This window comes from Pseudophryne corroboree, chromosome 2 (assembly GCF_028390025.1).
Source record: "Pseudophryne corroboree isolate aPseCor3 chromosome 2, aPseCor3.hap2, whole genome shotgun sequence".
In the NCBI taxonomy this organism is placed as follows: Eukaryota; Metazoa; Chordata; class Amphibia; order Anura; family Myobatrachidae; genus Pseudophryne; species Pseudophryne corroboree.
Window position 1 is genome coordinate 138367251 of NC_086445.1, and position 18338 is coordinate 138385588.

An 18338-nucleotide genomic window follows, 5' to 3' on the forward strand; every position below is an offset into this window, starting at 1 on the left:
TTAAACCAAGGTGAGATACATACCAGCTCACACCTCAAACATGGCATTCAACCCAACGCATGCAACGGCATGAATAATGACAGCAACAGGCTGACTATAAATGCAACACAACACGTGTGTAACCATAACTGGATGCACACTGAGGAGCTCTCCTTAGTTTCACTGAAAAAATACTTTTGTTAGGTTTATTATTTTCAGGGAGCACTGCTGGCAACAGGCTCCCTGCATCGTGGGACTGAGGGGAGAGAAGCAGACCTACTTCTGTGAGTTTCAAGGCTCTGCTTCTTAGGCTACAGGACACCAGTAGCTCCTGAGGGTCTGAACGCAAGGTACGCCTAGATGCTCGTTCCCGGAGCCCGCCGTCGCCCCCCTTGCAGAGCCAGAAGTCAGAAGACCGGTGAGTAGAAGATCAGAAGACTTCAGTGACTGCTTTGAGGTAACGCACAGTGGCCGCGCTGCACACCATGCTCCCACACACACAGCGGCACTACAGGGTGCAGGGAGCGGGCGCCCTGGGCAGCATAAAATCCTCATTTTGAGACTGGCTATGAGGTATTTAAGTACCTAGGCACTGAATCCGAACCCCCGCCAGTATAAATAATTTAAAAAATAGCGGGGCTGAAGCGTGCCATTAAGGGGGCGTGGCTTAGCCCTCACAGCTCTCCTCAGCGCCATTTTCTCTTCACAGAGCTCCAGAGACGCTGGTCCTTCCTCAACACTGCTGTATCAAGTAACGGTGCAAAACAGGGGGGGGGGGGCACAGTTAATTTGGTGCTGGATTAATTATATAAAAGCACTAACAGGTCTGAGGCATTATATAAAAAGTTTCAGAACCGGGATAGGCGCTGGGTTGTGAGCTGGCACACTCCCTCTGTGTTTCTCTGACAGGCTTTACTGTGGGTCTGTCCCCTATATGCCTAGTGTGTTTGTGGTGTCGGTACACGTGTGTCGGCATGTCTGAGGCTGAGTGCTCTTCCCAGAAGGAGACTGGATTAGGGAAAGAAACGACTGTGGGAGTGACCCTGTCGGCACCGCCGACGCCTGATTGGGTAAATGTTTTGAGTGCTTTGAATGCGAATGTGACTATTAAATAAGAGATTGGATAAGTCTGAGTCTCAGACCCAGGCATGGAAAAAATCCGTGGAGGATGTGTTGTCACAAGTTGAGAACCCCTCGGGGTCACAAAAGCGTTCTTTTACCCAGATAGCAGATACAGATACCGACACGGACTCTGACTCCAGTGTCTACTATAGTGATGCCAGATTAAATCCAAAACTGGCTAAAAGCATTCAGTACATGAGTGTGGCGATAAAAGACGTGTTACATATCACGGAGGACCCTACTGTTCCTGATACAAGGGTCTGTATGTTTCAAGTAAAGAAACCTGAGGTAACGTTGCCTCCCTCTCATGAACTGAACGCTCTTTTTGAAAAGGTTTGGGAAAATCCTGACAAGAAGTTTCAGATTCCCAAGAGAATTCCGGTGGCATATCCGTTCCCCTCTGGGGATAGGGAAAAGTGGGAGTCACCCCCCACTGTGGACAAAGCTCTATCAGGGCTGTCCAAAAAGGTGGCGCTTCCGTCTCCTGACACGGCAGCCCTAAAGGAACCTGCGGATCGTAAGCAGGAAAATACATTGAAACCCATTTATGTCACTACGGGTACGCTACTCAGACCTGCCGTTGCTTCGGCGTGGGTGAGTAGCGATATTGAAAAGTGGGCAGATAACTTGTCATCTGAGTTAGATACCCTGGATAGGGTTAGCATTCTTTTGACACTGGGTCATATCAGGGATGCTGCAGCCTACCTTAAGGAAGCGGCGAGGGACATTGGCCTTTTGGGATCAAGGGCCAATGCTATGGCAATCTCAGCTTGGAGAGCATTGTGGATTCATCAATGGAATTCTGATGCTGACTCTAAGAAGGCTATAGAGTCTCTGCCGTATAAATGTGGTGTCTTTTTTGGTGACGGCCTCGCTGACCTGGTATCTACGGCTACCGCGGGTAAGTCATCCTTTTTACCTTATGTTCCTGCACAACAAAAGAAAACGCACCACTATCAGATGCAGTCCTTTCGGCCCAATAAATACAAAAGAGGACGAGGGTCTTCCTTCCTTGCTTCTAGAGGAAGAGGAAAGGGAAAAAGGTCACCGGCTGTGGCAGGTTCCCAAGAGCAGAAGTCCTCTCCGGCTTCTACCAAATCCACCGCATGACGCTGGGACTCCTCTGCGGGAGTCTGCACCAGTGGGGGCACGTCTCCGACTCTTCAGTCATTTCTGGGTTCGTTCGGCCCTAGACCCATGGGTATTAGAAATAGTGTCCCAAGGGTACAAGCTGGAATTTCAAGACGTGCCCCCTCGACGATTTTTCAAATCAGCCTTACCAGTTTCTCTTCCGGACAGGGAGGTGGTATGCGGTGCTATACAAAAGCTATATCAAAATCAAGTCATTGTCACGGTGCCCCCGTCACAACAGGGAGAAGGCTTTTATTTGAGCCTGTTCGTGGTCCCGAAGCCGGACGGCTCGGTCAGACCTATTCTGAACTTAAAATCCCTCAATTTCTATCTAAAAAAATTCAAATTCAAGATGGAGTCTCTCCGAGCAGTGATCTCCAGTCTGGAGGAAGGGAATTTTATGGTGTCTGTCGACATAAAGGATGCCTACTTACACGTCCCCGTATATCCTCCACATCAGACTTACCTGAGGTTTGCCGTTCAGGATTGTCATTACCAATTTCAGACGTTGCCGCTTGGTCTGTCCACGTCTCCGAGGGTTTTCACCAAAGTTATGGCGGAAATGATGGTTCTCCTGTGCAAGCAAGGAGTCACAATTATCCCGTACTTGGAAGATCTCCTGATAAAAGCGAGGTCCAAGGAACAATTACTGCAGAGCATGACGCTCTCCCTGACAATTCTGCAACAACATGGTTGGCTCCTAAACTTGCCAAAATCACAGTTGGTTCCGACGACAAGGCTATCGTTCTTGGGTATGATTCTGGACACGGAAATACAGAGAGTTTTTCTTCCAGTGGAAAAGGCTCTGGAAATTCAGAACCTGGTCAAACAGATTCTGAAGCCAGCAAGAGTGTCGATTCATCAATGCACTCGGTTGCTAGGGAAGATGGTGGCGACCTATGAGGCCATTCAGTTTGGCAGATTCCATGCCAGAGTGTTTCAGTGGGACCTGTTGGACAGATGGTCCGGATCCCATCTGCACATGCACCGACAGATAATCCTGTCTTCCAAGACCAGAATCTCACTCCTGTGGTGGCTGCACAGCTCTCACCTCCTAGAGGGATGCAGATTCGGGATACAGGACTGGATCCTGGTGACCACGGATGTGATTCTCCGAGGCTGGGGTGCAGTCACACAGGGGGAAAATTTCCAGGGAAAATGGTCAAGCCAGGAAACTTGTCTACACATAAACATTCTGGAATTAAGGGCCATTTACAACGGCCTTCTTCTTCGCGATCTGCCCGTCTTGATTCAGTCGCACAACATAACAGCAGTGGTGTACGTAAACCGCCAGGGCGGAAGGAAGAGCAGAGCGGCAATGGCAGAAGCCACAAAAGTTTTCTGCTGGGCGGAAAGGCATGTAAGCGCTCGGTCAGCGGTCTTCATTCCGGGTGTGGACAACTGGGAAGCAGACTTCCTCAGCAGACACGATCTCCATCCAGGAGAGTGGGGTCTTCATCAAGAGGTCTTTGCAGAAGTGACAAGTCGTTGGGGAATTCCTCAAATAGACATGATGGCATCTCGCCTCAACAAGAAACGTCCGAGATATTGTTCCAGGTCGAGGGACCCTCAAGCAATAGCAGTGGACGCCCTAGTGACACCGTGGGTGTTTCAGTCGGTATATGTGTTCCCTCCGATTCCACTCATTCCAAAAGTGATAAAGATCATAAGAAGAACAAGGGTTCATGCAATCCTCATTGTTCCAGACTGGCCAAGGAGGGCCTGGTATCCAGATCTTCAGGAATTGCTCATAGGAGATCCCTGGCCTCTTCCTCTATGAGAGGATATGTTACAGCAGGGGCCGTGCGTGTGCCAAGACTTACCGCGGCTTCGTTTGACGGTTTGGAGGTTGAACGCAGGATCCTAGCCCGAAAGGGTATTCCCGGTGAAGTAATTCCCACACTGCTTCAGGCTAGAAAAGAGGTAATGGCGAAACATTATCACCGTACTTGGAGAAAATATGTGTCTTGGTGTGAATCCAAGGAGGCTCCTACGGAAGAATTTCGGCTGGGCCGTTTTCTCCATTTTCTGCAAGCAGGGGTGGATGCGGGCCTAAAGTTAGGCTCAATTAAAGTACAAATTTCGGCCTTGTTAATTTTCTTTCAAAAAGAATTGGCTTCCCTTCCGGAAGTTCAGGCTTTCGTGACAAGCGTCCTGTACATTCAACCTCCCTTTGTGCCCCGGTGGCGCCATGGGATCTTAACGTGGTGTTGCAGTTCCTGCAGTCTCATTGGTTTGAACCTTTACATAAGGTAGAGTTGAAATTTGTCACTTGGAAAGTGATCATGCTGTTGGCCTTGGCCTCTGCAAGGCGCGTGTCTGAATTGGCGGCTTTGTCTCACAAGAGCCCCTATTTGATCTTCCATGAAGATAGAGCGGAGTTGAGAACTCGTCAGCAATTTCTGCCAAAAGTGGTGTCATCGTTTCACATGAACCAACCTATTGTAGTGCCAGTGGCTACTGACGCCTTTGAGGAATCAAAGTCTCTAGATGTGGTCAGAGCTTTGAAAATTTATGTAGCCAGAACGTCTCAGATTAGGAAAACCGAGGCTCTGTTTGTCCTGTATGATCCCAACAAGATTGGGGCTCCTGCTTCCAAGCAGACTATTGCACGCTGGATCTGTAATACGATTCAGCAAGCTCATTCTACGTCTGGATTGCCGTTAACGAAATCGGTGAAGGCCCATTCTACCAGAAAGGTGGGCTCATCCTGGGCGGCTGCCTGGGGGGTCTCGGCATTACAGCTTTGCCGAGCAGCTACTGGGTCGGGTTCAAACACTTTTGCAAAGTTTTACAAGTTTGATACACTGGCTAAGGAAGACCTCTTGTTTGGTCAATCGGTGCTGCAGAGTCATCCGCACTCTCCCGCCCGTTCTTGAGCTTTGGTATAAACCCCATGGTTCTTGAAGCATCCTCTAGGACCTAGGAGAAAATAGGATTTTAATACCTACCGGTAAATCCTTTTCTCTTAGTCCGTAGAGGATGCTAGCCGCCTGTCCCAGTGCATACTGTATCTGCAGTTATTGGTTATGGTTACACACGTGTTGTGTTGCATTTATAGTCAGCCTGTTGCTGTCATTATTCATGCCGTTGCATGCGTTGGGTTGAATGCAATGTTGTACGGCATGTTTGAGGTGTGAGCTGGTATGTATCTCACCTTGGTTTAAATAAAAATAAATCCTTTTTCCTCAAAATGTCCATCTCCCTGGGCACAGTTCCTATAACTGGAGTCTGGAGGAGGGGCATAGAGGGAGGAGCCAGTTCACACCCCTTTTAAAGTCTTAAAGTGCCCAGGTCTCCTGAGGATCCCGTCTATACCCCATGGTTCTTGAAGTGTCCCCAGCATCCTCTACGGACTAAGAGAAAAGGATTTACCGATAGGTATTAAATTCCTATTTTTTTTTTACTGTGGTGGCCTATTTACTTTATTATTTTCCTGCGGGGTCCTATGTGCTTTTTGTGGTGGCCTATGTGCTTTATTATTTTTCAGTGCCACTATGTCTTTTTTTCCTCCTATCTGGGCAAATGTGTGTGTGTGTGTGTGTGTGTGTGTGTGTGTGTGTTTTAACTACAATGGAGTCAGTAATGTAATGTAGGGTATACTGTAGAGGGACCTGTAAGTACAGTGGGGTCAGTAATGTAGGGTGCAGTAGTTTAGTGTATGCTATAAATGGGTCAGTAGGTCAGTTTAGGTTATAGAGGTGTCAGTGATTTAATGTAGGGCATAGAGGGGTCAGTGATGTAGTGTAGGGAATAGAGGGGTCAGTTAAACTACAAATTATTCTTTGTGGAAGGGGGGGGGGGGGGTTGCGGTTGTGGCGACAACATCTATCTTGCCTCCGGCCATCTGGGAAGATGTTACGTCACTGCCTGTCAGCATTTATTTTCGGCCTCTCTCATTGTAGAGTGCTAAGTGATCCTAGGAATCCGATCATTTATAAATGAAAACCTGTGAAAAAGTGTGACCAGAAGTCTGGTCATGTCATATTACATAACACTTGCCTGTAAGTCACAGATTATGTTGTTATAGAACCCTATTTCCTCTTCTGCTGTACATTTGGGTACATTAGGAGTCTGAGTTATTGTAACCTAATCATTTTGGGTGAAAAATTGCAGTGTCCTAGCAAATCAATAGTTTAGCAAGAAAGGTGAAAATCCCTATAGGCTTCTCTAAAGAAGTTAGCAAATTGTGTAATAGCATTACTGCCTCACAGCACTGAGGTCAACACAGCGCTAACTGTTTGGAGTTTGTATATTCTCCCCGTGCTTGTGTGGGTTTCCTCCGGGTGCTCTGGTTTCCTCTCACAATCCAAAAATATACTTGTAGGTTAATTGGCCCCCAACAAAAATTAGGTGTTTGTCTGTACATGTCTAGGACAGACTAGATGGGTCAAGCTGTTCTTATCTGCCATCAAATTCTCTGTTTCTATGCAGTGCTGTAACTAGACATTTTACTGCTGTGTGCAAGAAACAGCATTGGCGCCCCCCCATATTTAAAATAGGGCCAGTGCGCTCCTATGGCGTGCGTCAAAATAATAAGGGCGTGGCTTCATTAGGAAGGGGCATGGTCACAAAATATTACCAATTCATATTACGCTGTCTCCATTATTCAAATTACACAGCACAGTAGCGCTACTTACACACATTACACCAGGTAGAGCCCCTTTTACACATTACGCCAGGTAGAGCCCCTTTTACACATTACGCCAGGTAGAGCCCTTTTACACATTACACCAAGTAGAGCCCTTGTCAAACATTATGCCAGGTAGAGCCCCGTTTACTCATTATGGCAGGTAGAGTCCCCTGTCACACATTACGCCAGGTAGAGCCCCTTTTACTCATTACGACAGGTAGAGTCCCCTGTCACACATTATGCCAGGTAGAGCCCTTTTACACATTATGCCAGGTAAAGCCCCTTTTACACATTACGGCAGGTAGAGCCCATTTACACATTACTCTAGGTAGAGCCCCTGTCACACATTATGCCAGGTAGAGCCCCTTTTACTCATTACAACAGGTAGAGTCCCCTGTCACACATTATGCCAGGTAGAGCCATTTTACACATTACGCCAGGTAGAGCCCATTTTACACATTAAGGCACGTAGAGCCCATTTACACATTACTCCAGGTGGAGCCCCTGTCACACATTACGCCAGGTAGAGCCCCTTTTACTCATTACGGCAGGTAGAGTCCCCTTTAACACACTATGGCAGCTAGAGCTCCCTTTTACACATTACGGAAGGTAGAGCCCCTGTCACACATTACTCTAGGTAGAGCACCTGTCACACATTACGCCAGGTAGAGCCTCCTTTTACACATTAAGCCAGGTAGAGTGCCCTTTTACACATTACGGCAGCCTATCCCCTACACACACAGACACACACACACACACACCCTGTCCCCTACATACACAGTCTGTTCCCCCAATGCGCGCATGCACACACAGCCTTTCCCCTACACACACACACACACACACACACACACACACACAGACTGTCCCCTACACAGGCACACGCACACACAGCCTGTCCCCTACACACACACACACACACACACACACACACACACACACACACACACGACAGCAGCGCAGCTGATTGCTGGCTGGAGGGTGCCAGAAGGGCTTTTGAGTTGGCAGATTGCAGCAGTTTAGTGTGGGACAGAAGAAGACCTGAAGGCAAGCCCATTTACCCCAACCTCCAGTCCTTATTATCTTACCTTTTAAGACAGTGCAATACCTGCATCAGGGAGCATTATCTCACTACACCAGCATTACTCTGAAGGCAAGCTAGACTGTAAAACCCACATCAGGAGCCTTGCCTCACTTCATCAGCATCTCTGAGGGCTTCAATGTATTGATGTTCTTAGTCCTTGTAGCCCATCAATTGTCAGATGGTGGAGACAGAGGCTGAATTGAGCAAGAGAGGCATAATAGCCAGTGCACTAGGTTGCAATGAAGGGACATTAAGCAGGTGGTACTGCATCTGACCTCACATTATTTAGTCAGTATATACACCTGCAACACGATCAGGAACCTCTTTCTACACCAGTGTGCTGCAGCTCTCACCTCCCAAATAGATCAAGAGGGATCAGTACCTCACAGGGACAGCACATATACTACTCCAGCTTAACATCTGCAAACTTTCTAGCCAACGACCTTGTGACCCCTCACACACACACACACACACACACACACACACACACACGCACACACACACGCACACACACTCAGCCTGTCCCCTACACACACAGACTGTTCCCCCAATGCACTCACATACATACATACATACATACACACACACACACACACACACACACACACACTGCCTGTCCCATACACACAGCCTGTCCCCCCTCCCCCCCCCCCCACACACAACCTGTCCCTTACACACACAGCCTGTCTCATACACACACACATCCTGTCCCCCCTCCCCCCCACACACAGCCTGTCCCCTACACACACAGCCTGTCGTGTCCCCCCCCCCACACACAAACACACACACACTCAGCCTGTCCCATACACACACAGTCTGTTCCCCCAATGCACTCACATACATACATACATACATACATACATACATACACACACATTGCCTGTCCCATACACACAGCCTGTCCCCCCTCCCTTCCCCCCACACACAACCTGTCCCCTACACACACAGCCTGCATACCCTCCAACATGACCCGCCCCACTAGGTACAAAATGCTCTGTTTCTGGACTTCCCTCTTAATTTATGATTTCCATCACCTGTGAAGAAACAGCTTTCTTATCATTTAGCTAGTTCAACACAGGTGATGGAAATCATAAATTAAGAGGGAAGTCCAGAAACAGAGCATTTTGTACCTAGTGGGGCGGGTCATGTTGGAGGGTCTGAGCCTGTCTCATACACACACACACACATCCTGTCCCGCCTCCCCCCCCCCACACACAGCCTGTCCCCTACACACACAGCCTGTCGTGTCCCCCTCCCCCCCCCCCCCGCACACACACACACACTCAGCCTGTCCCATACACGCACAGTCTGTTCCTCAAATCCACACACGCACTCACTCTCCCCTGTTCCCACTGTGTTACCTCCGAGTCTAGAAGAGCCGAGGGACGCAGTCACGCAGACAGTCACTACAGACCACAGGCAAAGTCAGGGGCGTGGCCTAATCACGGACCCGTGACCACACCCCCTTTGAGGGAAAAACTGATACAGCAATCCAGTATAGGCGGCCTGGCAGGGGAGATGCTGTACAGGAGTGGAAAAAAATGACAAACTCACCCGGTGTCCCACTCCACCGCTGATGGGCGCTGAAATTGCTGAAACTTCCGCGGACACACCGAGCAGCACGGACCTGCAGGTGTTGCCGGTGGTCCTGCGCCCTCAGTGTACATGCGCTGTGTACCAGGCACCGCCGCACCAGGGCCGGCTCCAGGCCTACTAGCACCCCGAGCGAGAAAATTTCGAAGCGACCCCACACCCCTCCTGGAAAAGTGGGCGTGGCCTAGCAACTTCATATTATCAAACTATAAATAAATAAATATCTTTTCACACCCATTCTAAACTCACAATTAACAGCCTTACACATAGCATCCACAGTAGTTTTCCTTACACATAATGGGGGTCATTCTGAGTTGTTCGCTCGTTGCTGATTTTCGCTATGCTGCGATTTGTTGCTAACTGCGCATGCGCATGGTACGCAGAGCGCATGCGCTAAGTAATTTTACACAAAACTTAGTAGATTTGCTGGTGTTCGAACAACGCTTTTCAGTCGCACTGCTGATCGGTGAATGATTGACAGGAAAGGGGCGTTTCTGGGTGGTAACTGAGCGTTTTCCGGGAGTGTGCTAAAAAACGCAGGTGTGTCAGGGAAAAACGCGGGAGTGTCTGGAGAAACGGGGGAGTGGCTGGCCGAACGCAGGGCGTGTTTGTGACGTCAAACCAGGAACTAAACGGACTGAGGTGATCGCAATCTAGGAGTAGGTCTGGAGCTACTCAGAAACTGCAAGAAAATATTTAGTAGCAATTCTGCTAATCTTTCGTTCGCAATTCTGCTAAGCTAAGATACACTCCCAGAGGGCGGCGGCCTAGCGTGTGCAATGCTGCTAAAATCAGCTAGCGAGTGAACAACTCGGAATGAGGGCCCATGTCTCCAGTATAGTGCCAGATAAACGTCTCCAGTATAGTGCCAGATATACATAATGACCCCAGTAGTGCAGTGCCAGATAGACACGACATGCCCCCCAGCACTGCCAGAAAGACACGACATGCCCCCCAGCACTGCCAGATATTTATTTATTTATTTATTTACAGTTTCTTATATAGCGCAGCATATTCCGTTGCGCTTTACAATGAGAACAGTAATAGAACAAAACTGGGTAAAAACAGACAGACAGAGGTAGGAAGGCCCTGCTCGCAAGCTTACAATCTGTCGGGAAATAGGCATTGATACACAAGGATTGATGCTACCTATTGCATAATGGTCCACCAGATTGCTAGGTTCTTAATGGGTTGTATGATATGATCACCCCGCAATGTTGGCCAAGTGTCAGAAGGGTGTGAGAGTAAAGAAAGCCAAGATATGTGATGTTACGTGTACTGTACAGAGAGGATGTAATTGGTTAGGGAAGCATTGAAGGTTATGTGGGTGGGTCTGGAATTTGATAGGCTTGTCTGAATAGGTGAGTTTTCAGGGAACGTTTAAAGGTTTGGGAATTTGGGAACGTTTAAAAGTCCTGTAATTTTGAGTGGGAACAGGTAATACATGTGGATGAGAGACGCAGATCTTGTGCAGAGCGGAGAGTTCGGGTAGGGAGATATTTCGAGATGAGTGAAGAGATGTATGTTGGTGCAGTTTGGTTAATAGCCTTGTATGTCAGTAAAAGTATTTTATATTTAATATGGTAGAATACCGGTAACCAATGGAGGGACTGACAGAGCGGATCTGCAGACGATGAACGTCTAGCGAGGAAGATTAGCCTCGCAGCTGCATTCAAAATGGATTGTAGTGGTGAGAGCCTATGTTTGGGAAGATATACACACGATATACCCCCTAACACTGCCAGATACACATGATATGCCCCCTAACACTCCCAGATACACATGATATGCCCCCCAGCACTGCCAGATACACCTGATATGCCCCCCAGCAGTGCCAGATACACATGAAATGCCCCCCAGCAGTGCCAGATACACGATATGCCCCGCAGCAGTGCCAGATACACATGATATGCTCCGCAGTAGTGCCAGATACCCTTGATTTGCCCCCCAGCATTGCAAGATACACATGATTTGCCCCCCAGCAGTGCCAGATGCACATGATTTGCCCCCAGCAGTGCCAGATACACATGATTTGCCCCCCAGCAGTGCCAGATACACGATATGCCCCGCAGCAGTGCCAGATACACATGATATGCTCCGCAGCAGTGCCAGATACACATGATTTGCCCCCCAGCAGTGCCAGATACACGTGATTTGCCCCCCAGCAGTGCCAGATACACATGATATGCCCCCCAGCAGTGCCAGATACACATGAAATGCCCCGCAGCAGTGCCAGATACATGATTTGCCTCCCAGATACACATGTCCCCACAGATACATATATGCCCACACAGTGCCAGATACATATATGCACCATACAGTGCAAGATATGCCCCTAATGCCAGATACAGATGTCCCCACAGTGACAGGTATGCCCCCAATGCCAGATACACGTCCCCCAGTACCAAATATGCCCCCAGTGCCAGATACACATGTCCCCACAGTGCCAGATATGCCCCAATGCCAGATACACATGCCCCCATAGTGCCAGATATGCCCCCAGTGCTAGATATGTCCCCAGTGCCAGATACACATATCGTTACACAGTGCCAGATATGTCCTCCCCACCTGCCCCCGTGCTGCTCACCGCAAATCTGTTGTGAAGGGCAGGAGGCTGAGGCTGCTCTTGGTGGTGTTGCTCTTTAGCTGAGGACGGGGAGGAGAGCGCAGAGTGCGCCTCTCCTAGCCCTCAGTCTCTGGTGGCCGCGGCGGTGTATAGCTCCATCTAGGCGCCGGTCCGCAAGCCAATCAAAGCTCGCGGTCCGGCAGCCAATCAGGAGCCTTAGCTGCCAGACCACGAGCTTTGATTGGCACTGGTTAGCGGGGAGGGGGGTTTACACAGGGGCCGGGCTGTGCATGCAGTGCACGTCTCTGCTAGGAGATGGACATTGCAGTGCTGATGCTGTAGGGACGGCTCCAGGCTCCAATATGGCGGCCAGAGCTAGCGCGCTCATAAAGTGCGGCGCCCTGTTCGGCCGCTCTGTTGGAACGTACCTGTAGCTGGCCCTGGCCGGCACACACCTAGTTACGGCCCTGTTTCTATGTAACAGCAGTTTTTAGGAGATACTCAGTCACCAGATAAATGCACATATAGTAGAATACAGCACTTAACAGATGCGTCATTGCTTAGAAAGTGATAAAATGGAATGTGATAAAGTACCAGCCAATCAGCTCCTAACTGCCATGTTACAGGCTGTGTTTGAAAAATGTCAGTTAGGAGCTGACTGGCTGCTACTTTTTCTCTCTCATTTTTATCTCTCTCCAAGCGATGACACATCTGTCATTTATTTGAAATAACCCAAGCACTAAATTAATGGTTACTAAATATACAGCTACAGTATTTATGGTAAAGGATTGCTGATTATAAAGTTGAAATAGGGTTTAGTGGTAGGGGTATATTTATTAAAGTGCAGGTTTATAGAACTAAAGATAAAGTTAATAAATATATCCTGCCACTAAATGACAAGTTACTGGGCGCTGGCTGCTTATTCAAAAAGAGATACGATCCACTTAAAAAAATAACTTACAATCACCTTGTAACAGCTGCTGCTATAATTAGGAACCACTTAATCCCCTTAAAAGATACTTAAAATATACAAACATATACAGTGCTGCTGTGCCAAGGTAAGTGACATGGAACAATACCACAATTTAAAAATTTAAAACATATATTTATTATACAATTATAATACACACGGCAGGTGTTAGATTAAAACATTAAAACAATTGTACGTATACTCCTAAGCAGCTGAATTTACACTAAACTAGTTCTCTCAACAGAATAACAGCTCGTAGTTTGCTACAAATGGCAACAATAATTTCAAAACTCCAGAGTTAAGCAGGATAATATCCAGTTGTTTGCTACGAATGGCAACAATACTTTCAAAGCTCCGTTCCGTCTTTAGCTGAATCATTGAGCTCAGAATGGTAAATGATACGTCAGTATTCCAAACAGAAACAGGTTATGGGCTGTTCATTTAGTGAGCCTTCAGATGGATTAATTAGTCAGATCCTCTAACCTGACTGCTTGTCCATTCCAACATATCACAGGCAGTCAAGATTTTCAGCAAATCTCATGGAGTATTATATTTACACTCATCATATTGAGCTGCAAGTGTAAAAATGTCCCGAGTAGGCGCTCCAAATAAATGTGGGTTTTAATGGGCAGACTCAGATTGATCCCTTACCCGTTTCAAAGTTGGTAAGAACGGTGACGGGTCTCCTCTCCCCACTAGGCAGCGACTTGTCTCCAGGAACTCTATTTCCGCCCACACCAAGCCTCCAAATTCGCGTTTCTCCGCTTAGCAAAGTTTCGGTGGCTTCATCAGAAGGAAGCAAAGTCTTTTCTAAGCGGAGAAACACATAAGGGCATTTGGAGGCTTGGTTTGTGCGGAAATACAGAGTTCCTGGGGACAAGTTGCTGCCTAGTGGGGAGAGGAGACCCATCACCGTGCTTACCAACATCAATCGGAGTCTGTCCATTAAAACCAACACATTTATTTGGAGCGCCTACTCGGTCTCTGTCAGTCGGCATGTTGGGGTGGCAATCGGGCGGGATTCTGGCGTTGGTATAGTGACTGGCGGTCTCCCGACCGCCAGTCACATAACTACATTCTTCGCAGCTCCCATGCCCATGGAGGCACTCAGCGAGTCAGTGTTCCCGTATCTGCTGCGCGGTTGTGACGGAGTACACAGTTGCTGAGCCTGTTGAGATGGCTTCAGTGGGTGTCTCTGTTAACTTGTGGGCAACTGCTACAAGCCATTGTGACCGCATCTGAATCATGCCCTGTATTAGGTAACGCTGAAAATAGTTTTGGGGATATTCGAAAGGAATACCACTATTTTTAAGCATTTTTTTCTTTTCCACTAAAGCTAAAAGTTTAGGTTTTAGGCTGATTGTGAGTCGGTGCAGATACAAATAGCGAGTGTTAGCATACAGCGCATGCACAGATACGCATTTACACATTTTTGCGTTTCTTTCATACTGTGAGATGGATGGATCTTTACCAGATTGCACAGAACTGTTCTCTTGTGGGAGTGTAGTGGGCACATAGGGGGTAATTCCAAGTTGATCACAGCAGGACATTTTTTAGCAATTGGGCAAAACCATGTGCACTGCAGGGGAGGCAGATATAACATGTGCAGAGAGAGTTAGATTTGGGTAGGTTATTTTGTTTCTGTGCAGGGTAAATACTGGCTGCTTTATTTTTACACTGCAATTTAGATTGCAGATTGAACACACCCCACCCAAATCTAACTCTCTCTGCACATGTTATATCTGCCTCCCCTGCAGTGCACATGGTTTTGCACAACTGCTAAAAAAATTCCTGCTGCGATCAACTTGGAATTACCCCCATAGGGCGGGATGTAATGGAGTTTGAGATCGCTGGACGTGAGGGATGAGGGACGATCTCTGACTTTATTTAAAGGGGCAATCACTTACATGATTGCCCCTTTTTAAAAAGTCAGGCACGTCCGGCGAGCACGGACTCCATTACATTCCGCCCACAGCTTGAGTTCTGTTGTGCAAATCTATTTACGTATGGAGAAGTGAAGCCTGTTTCTGGCGGATCTTATACACCTTTCATGGTGCTGATGTAAGTGCCGATACTGATAAGTTTTGGCTGTGGACAGGAATACAGTGGGCAGTGCGGCTTCCCAGCTTGCTCCCATTAACCCTGTGAAAACTCTCATAGCATAATGAATCATCTCCTAAATGCCTATAGTAGTGGAGTGTGAGGAGGAGGATCACTGAGAACCACTGAATCACTCACTGTAATTGCAGCTTCTCATTGGTCCTGATCGCACACTCCTACAAAGCATCAGCACCCAGGGTGCCAAGAAGAAGTAGAGCTATAACGCTCCAGGTGGGCGTGCAGCTAAGAGTTATGCTATGTACACATTATACAATCCCATACAATACCATACTGTATGCTATTGTATAAGATATCAGATCAGATTGTGTGTACACACTACAAACGATGTCAAACATTGTCTAGAAACAAAGGGGGTAATTCTGAGTTGATCGTAGCTGTGCTAAATTTAACACAGCTACGATCAGGAACACAGACATGCGAGGGGACGCCCAGCACAGGGCTAGCCCACCCCGCATGTCAGTCTCTGCCCGTCGCTGAAGTACAAAAGCATTGCACAGTGGCGATGCTTTTGTACTTCAGGAGTAGCTCCCGGCCAGCGCAGTTTTTGCGTGCTGGCCGGTGCTACTCATCGCTGCCTGGCTCGCAGCGGCTGTGTGTGACGTTACGCAGCCGCTGCAGCCCGCCCCCCACATGGTCGGCCACGCCTGCATTGGCCTGACTGCACCCACTCCCGCCCAGCGACCGCCTCTGCCTGTCAATCAGGCAGAGGCGATCGCAAGGCAACGACAGCCGTTGGCTGTCATCCATGCGCCAGTGCTCTGTGGTGCCGGCGCATGCGCAGTTCTAATGTGAACGCTGTGCTGCAAAGAACTGCAGCAAGCATTCAGGTCAGAATGACCCCCAAAGTCACCTCATCAAAACTGCACGCATCGTACGTCGGATCATGCATACATATTATGCAATATCATTTAGGACTGAACAGTATCGTTCAGATAGTAAACGATATTGCATAGTGTGTATGGGCCATTACAAAATGGCTGCCCCCACTGCCTGTAGATGACAAGTATCAAACAGTTTGAGTCATACTTTTACAGCATGCTCCTAATATTTACATTTGCTGATGGTGGTCTTGTTTTTCTTTTAGGAAAGTCACCCTCCAGAGTCACGCGGACTATAAGGATTACAGAGAAACACTGTTTGCAAAACCCATGTTATTTATAACAAATGCAAAAAAAGTCAACTGCCCCTTTACCTCAGGTATGTGTGATAAGCCACTAGTGGTCGAATGTTTGGGGGTGGGTTGTACCTCATTCCCAGCAGATGTTGTCGTGCCACAGCTCCCCTTGAAGTCTCCTTGCATCTACTTCTCACTCTCCTCTAGATCTTAGGCAAAAGGTCGGGAACACTTAAAGAACCCCAACAAGCCACTACACATTTGAGAGTGACTAAAGTATTTATTAAACTGGAGCGTTGTGTCACTGTTGTGAACTGCGATTGATTAGATCAGTGGTTCTCAAACTCGGTCCTCAGGACCCTACACAGTGCACGTTTTCCATGTCACCCCGGCAGGTGCACTGTGTATCACCAACTGTCACATTTTAAAAATCTACAGGTGACCTGCAAAACATGAACCGTGTGGGGTCCTGAGGACCGAGTTTGATAACCTGTGGATTAGATTAATGGAAGAGTGAGTAGTAATATCATGCATCACAAATTGACTAAATCATTCACATGCTATGCAATAAAAACAATCCCTGTCCTTTAGAAATGTTTAACATACGGCATGCAAGTTAGTAAGCATTTCCATTTCAACATTAACCAGTATTAGGCATGCAAAAGGAGCGTTGGCAACTAGCATTTGGTTTAAACATATGCAAATTTGACATAACAGCATAATCGTTCGCAATAGAGCTATAATGTCTTTAATGTCCCGAGGTAGCCGGTATTATATTAGAAGAAAACAAGTCACAAGCAGTTAAGCAGTTCTCCCTTTATATTTGTGGTAGCACAAATATAATTCCATCTATTTGCAGTAATAACAAATAATGGCAATCCTCCCTTCTTATATAGGTGTTAATTAATCCACTCCTTAAGGTAGCTGGTGGTTGTTCCTGCAGCACTAAGTCATACAAAATAACTGGCTAAACCCCAAGTTGGGTAAAGCTCGCTCTATTTACTCCAAGATGACTGCTGAAGTAAAAGTTCTGTTCACTGTGCTGCTCAGGTAAACTAATGTGGATTTCTGAGGTAAAGGTACACTGTAAGATGCTGCTCAGGTGAACTATGCGGCTTTCTCAGGTAAAAGTACAACTCGCGATACCGCTTTACCCACCGATCGGAGTCGCCAACACTATTCCGACTCTGGCTCCATTCAGTGCTGTCGCTCGCTCGGTCACCTCTATCTCTGTCTGACTGCTTTCTTGAATCCCTCCCTAGAATCACCACAGCATCTCCCTGTCTCTCCATGCTCCACTCCTGGGTTCAGGGGTTAGCCAGCCCCTGGTCCCTGGCTTCCTGCTCACCAAAGCTGCGGCTGTTACATACCCCCCAACTGTACCTTTTTGGCAGTTACTGTACCCTTTTTTTATGGTCTGTACCTGCCAAAAAGGGCTTTGTATCGATCTTTGACTCTCCAAATTAACATTGAAAGTATAGGAAAGGGGCCGTGGCCACACCCCTTTTACCCATGGCCATGCGCCCTTTCCTAATTTGTACCGGTTTTCATGTGTAAAATGTTGGAGGGTATGCTGTTAGCCTCTGGGTCCTGCTGCTTTCCAAGTTTGCAGCGCTGCTGCTGATGTTATCAGGTGAGGGGTTATTAACCCCTGCAATTCCAGTGTCTCCCTGTAATGCTGGGCAGTGCAGGGTCCAGGGACCATTGATATGGCTTGCTTGTTGAGTATCACACATGATGACGTTTTACAAAGACCCTCTAATGTAGCAGAAATGTAGTAATATTTTTTTTTCTCCATAAAGTGGGTTATTCAGAGTTGATCACAGTTTTTCAAAAATTGCAGACCCCCTGGTATCGGCCGTGCATGTGCAGCGTTCGCTATGCGATCACATCCCGGAATGATGGTATCACATAGTGATTGACAGGCAGGAGCAGCAGCAGCAATGTGGCATCGGTGGGGTGTGGTGTAGGAAACGCAGGTGTCTCATGGCCATATTAGGGACGGCCAGATGACGTCGCCTGTGTTTC

The 18338-nt window shown here is 47.7% G+C and overlaps 1 protein-coding gene across 1 annotated transcript in view; it reads left to right on the plus strand.

Moving 5' to 3' along the window:
- Positions 1–18338, plus strand: part of MEDAG (mesenteric estrogen dependent adipogenesis) — a 116912-nt gene that overhangs the window by 22845 nt on the left and 75729 nt on the right. The window contains exon 2 of the mRNA XM_063951754.1: positions 16281–16393. Coding sequence (XP_063807824.1) covers positions 16281–16393 — 113 coding nt within the window. The remainder of the gene's footprint in view (positions 1–16280; positions 16394–18338) is intronic.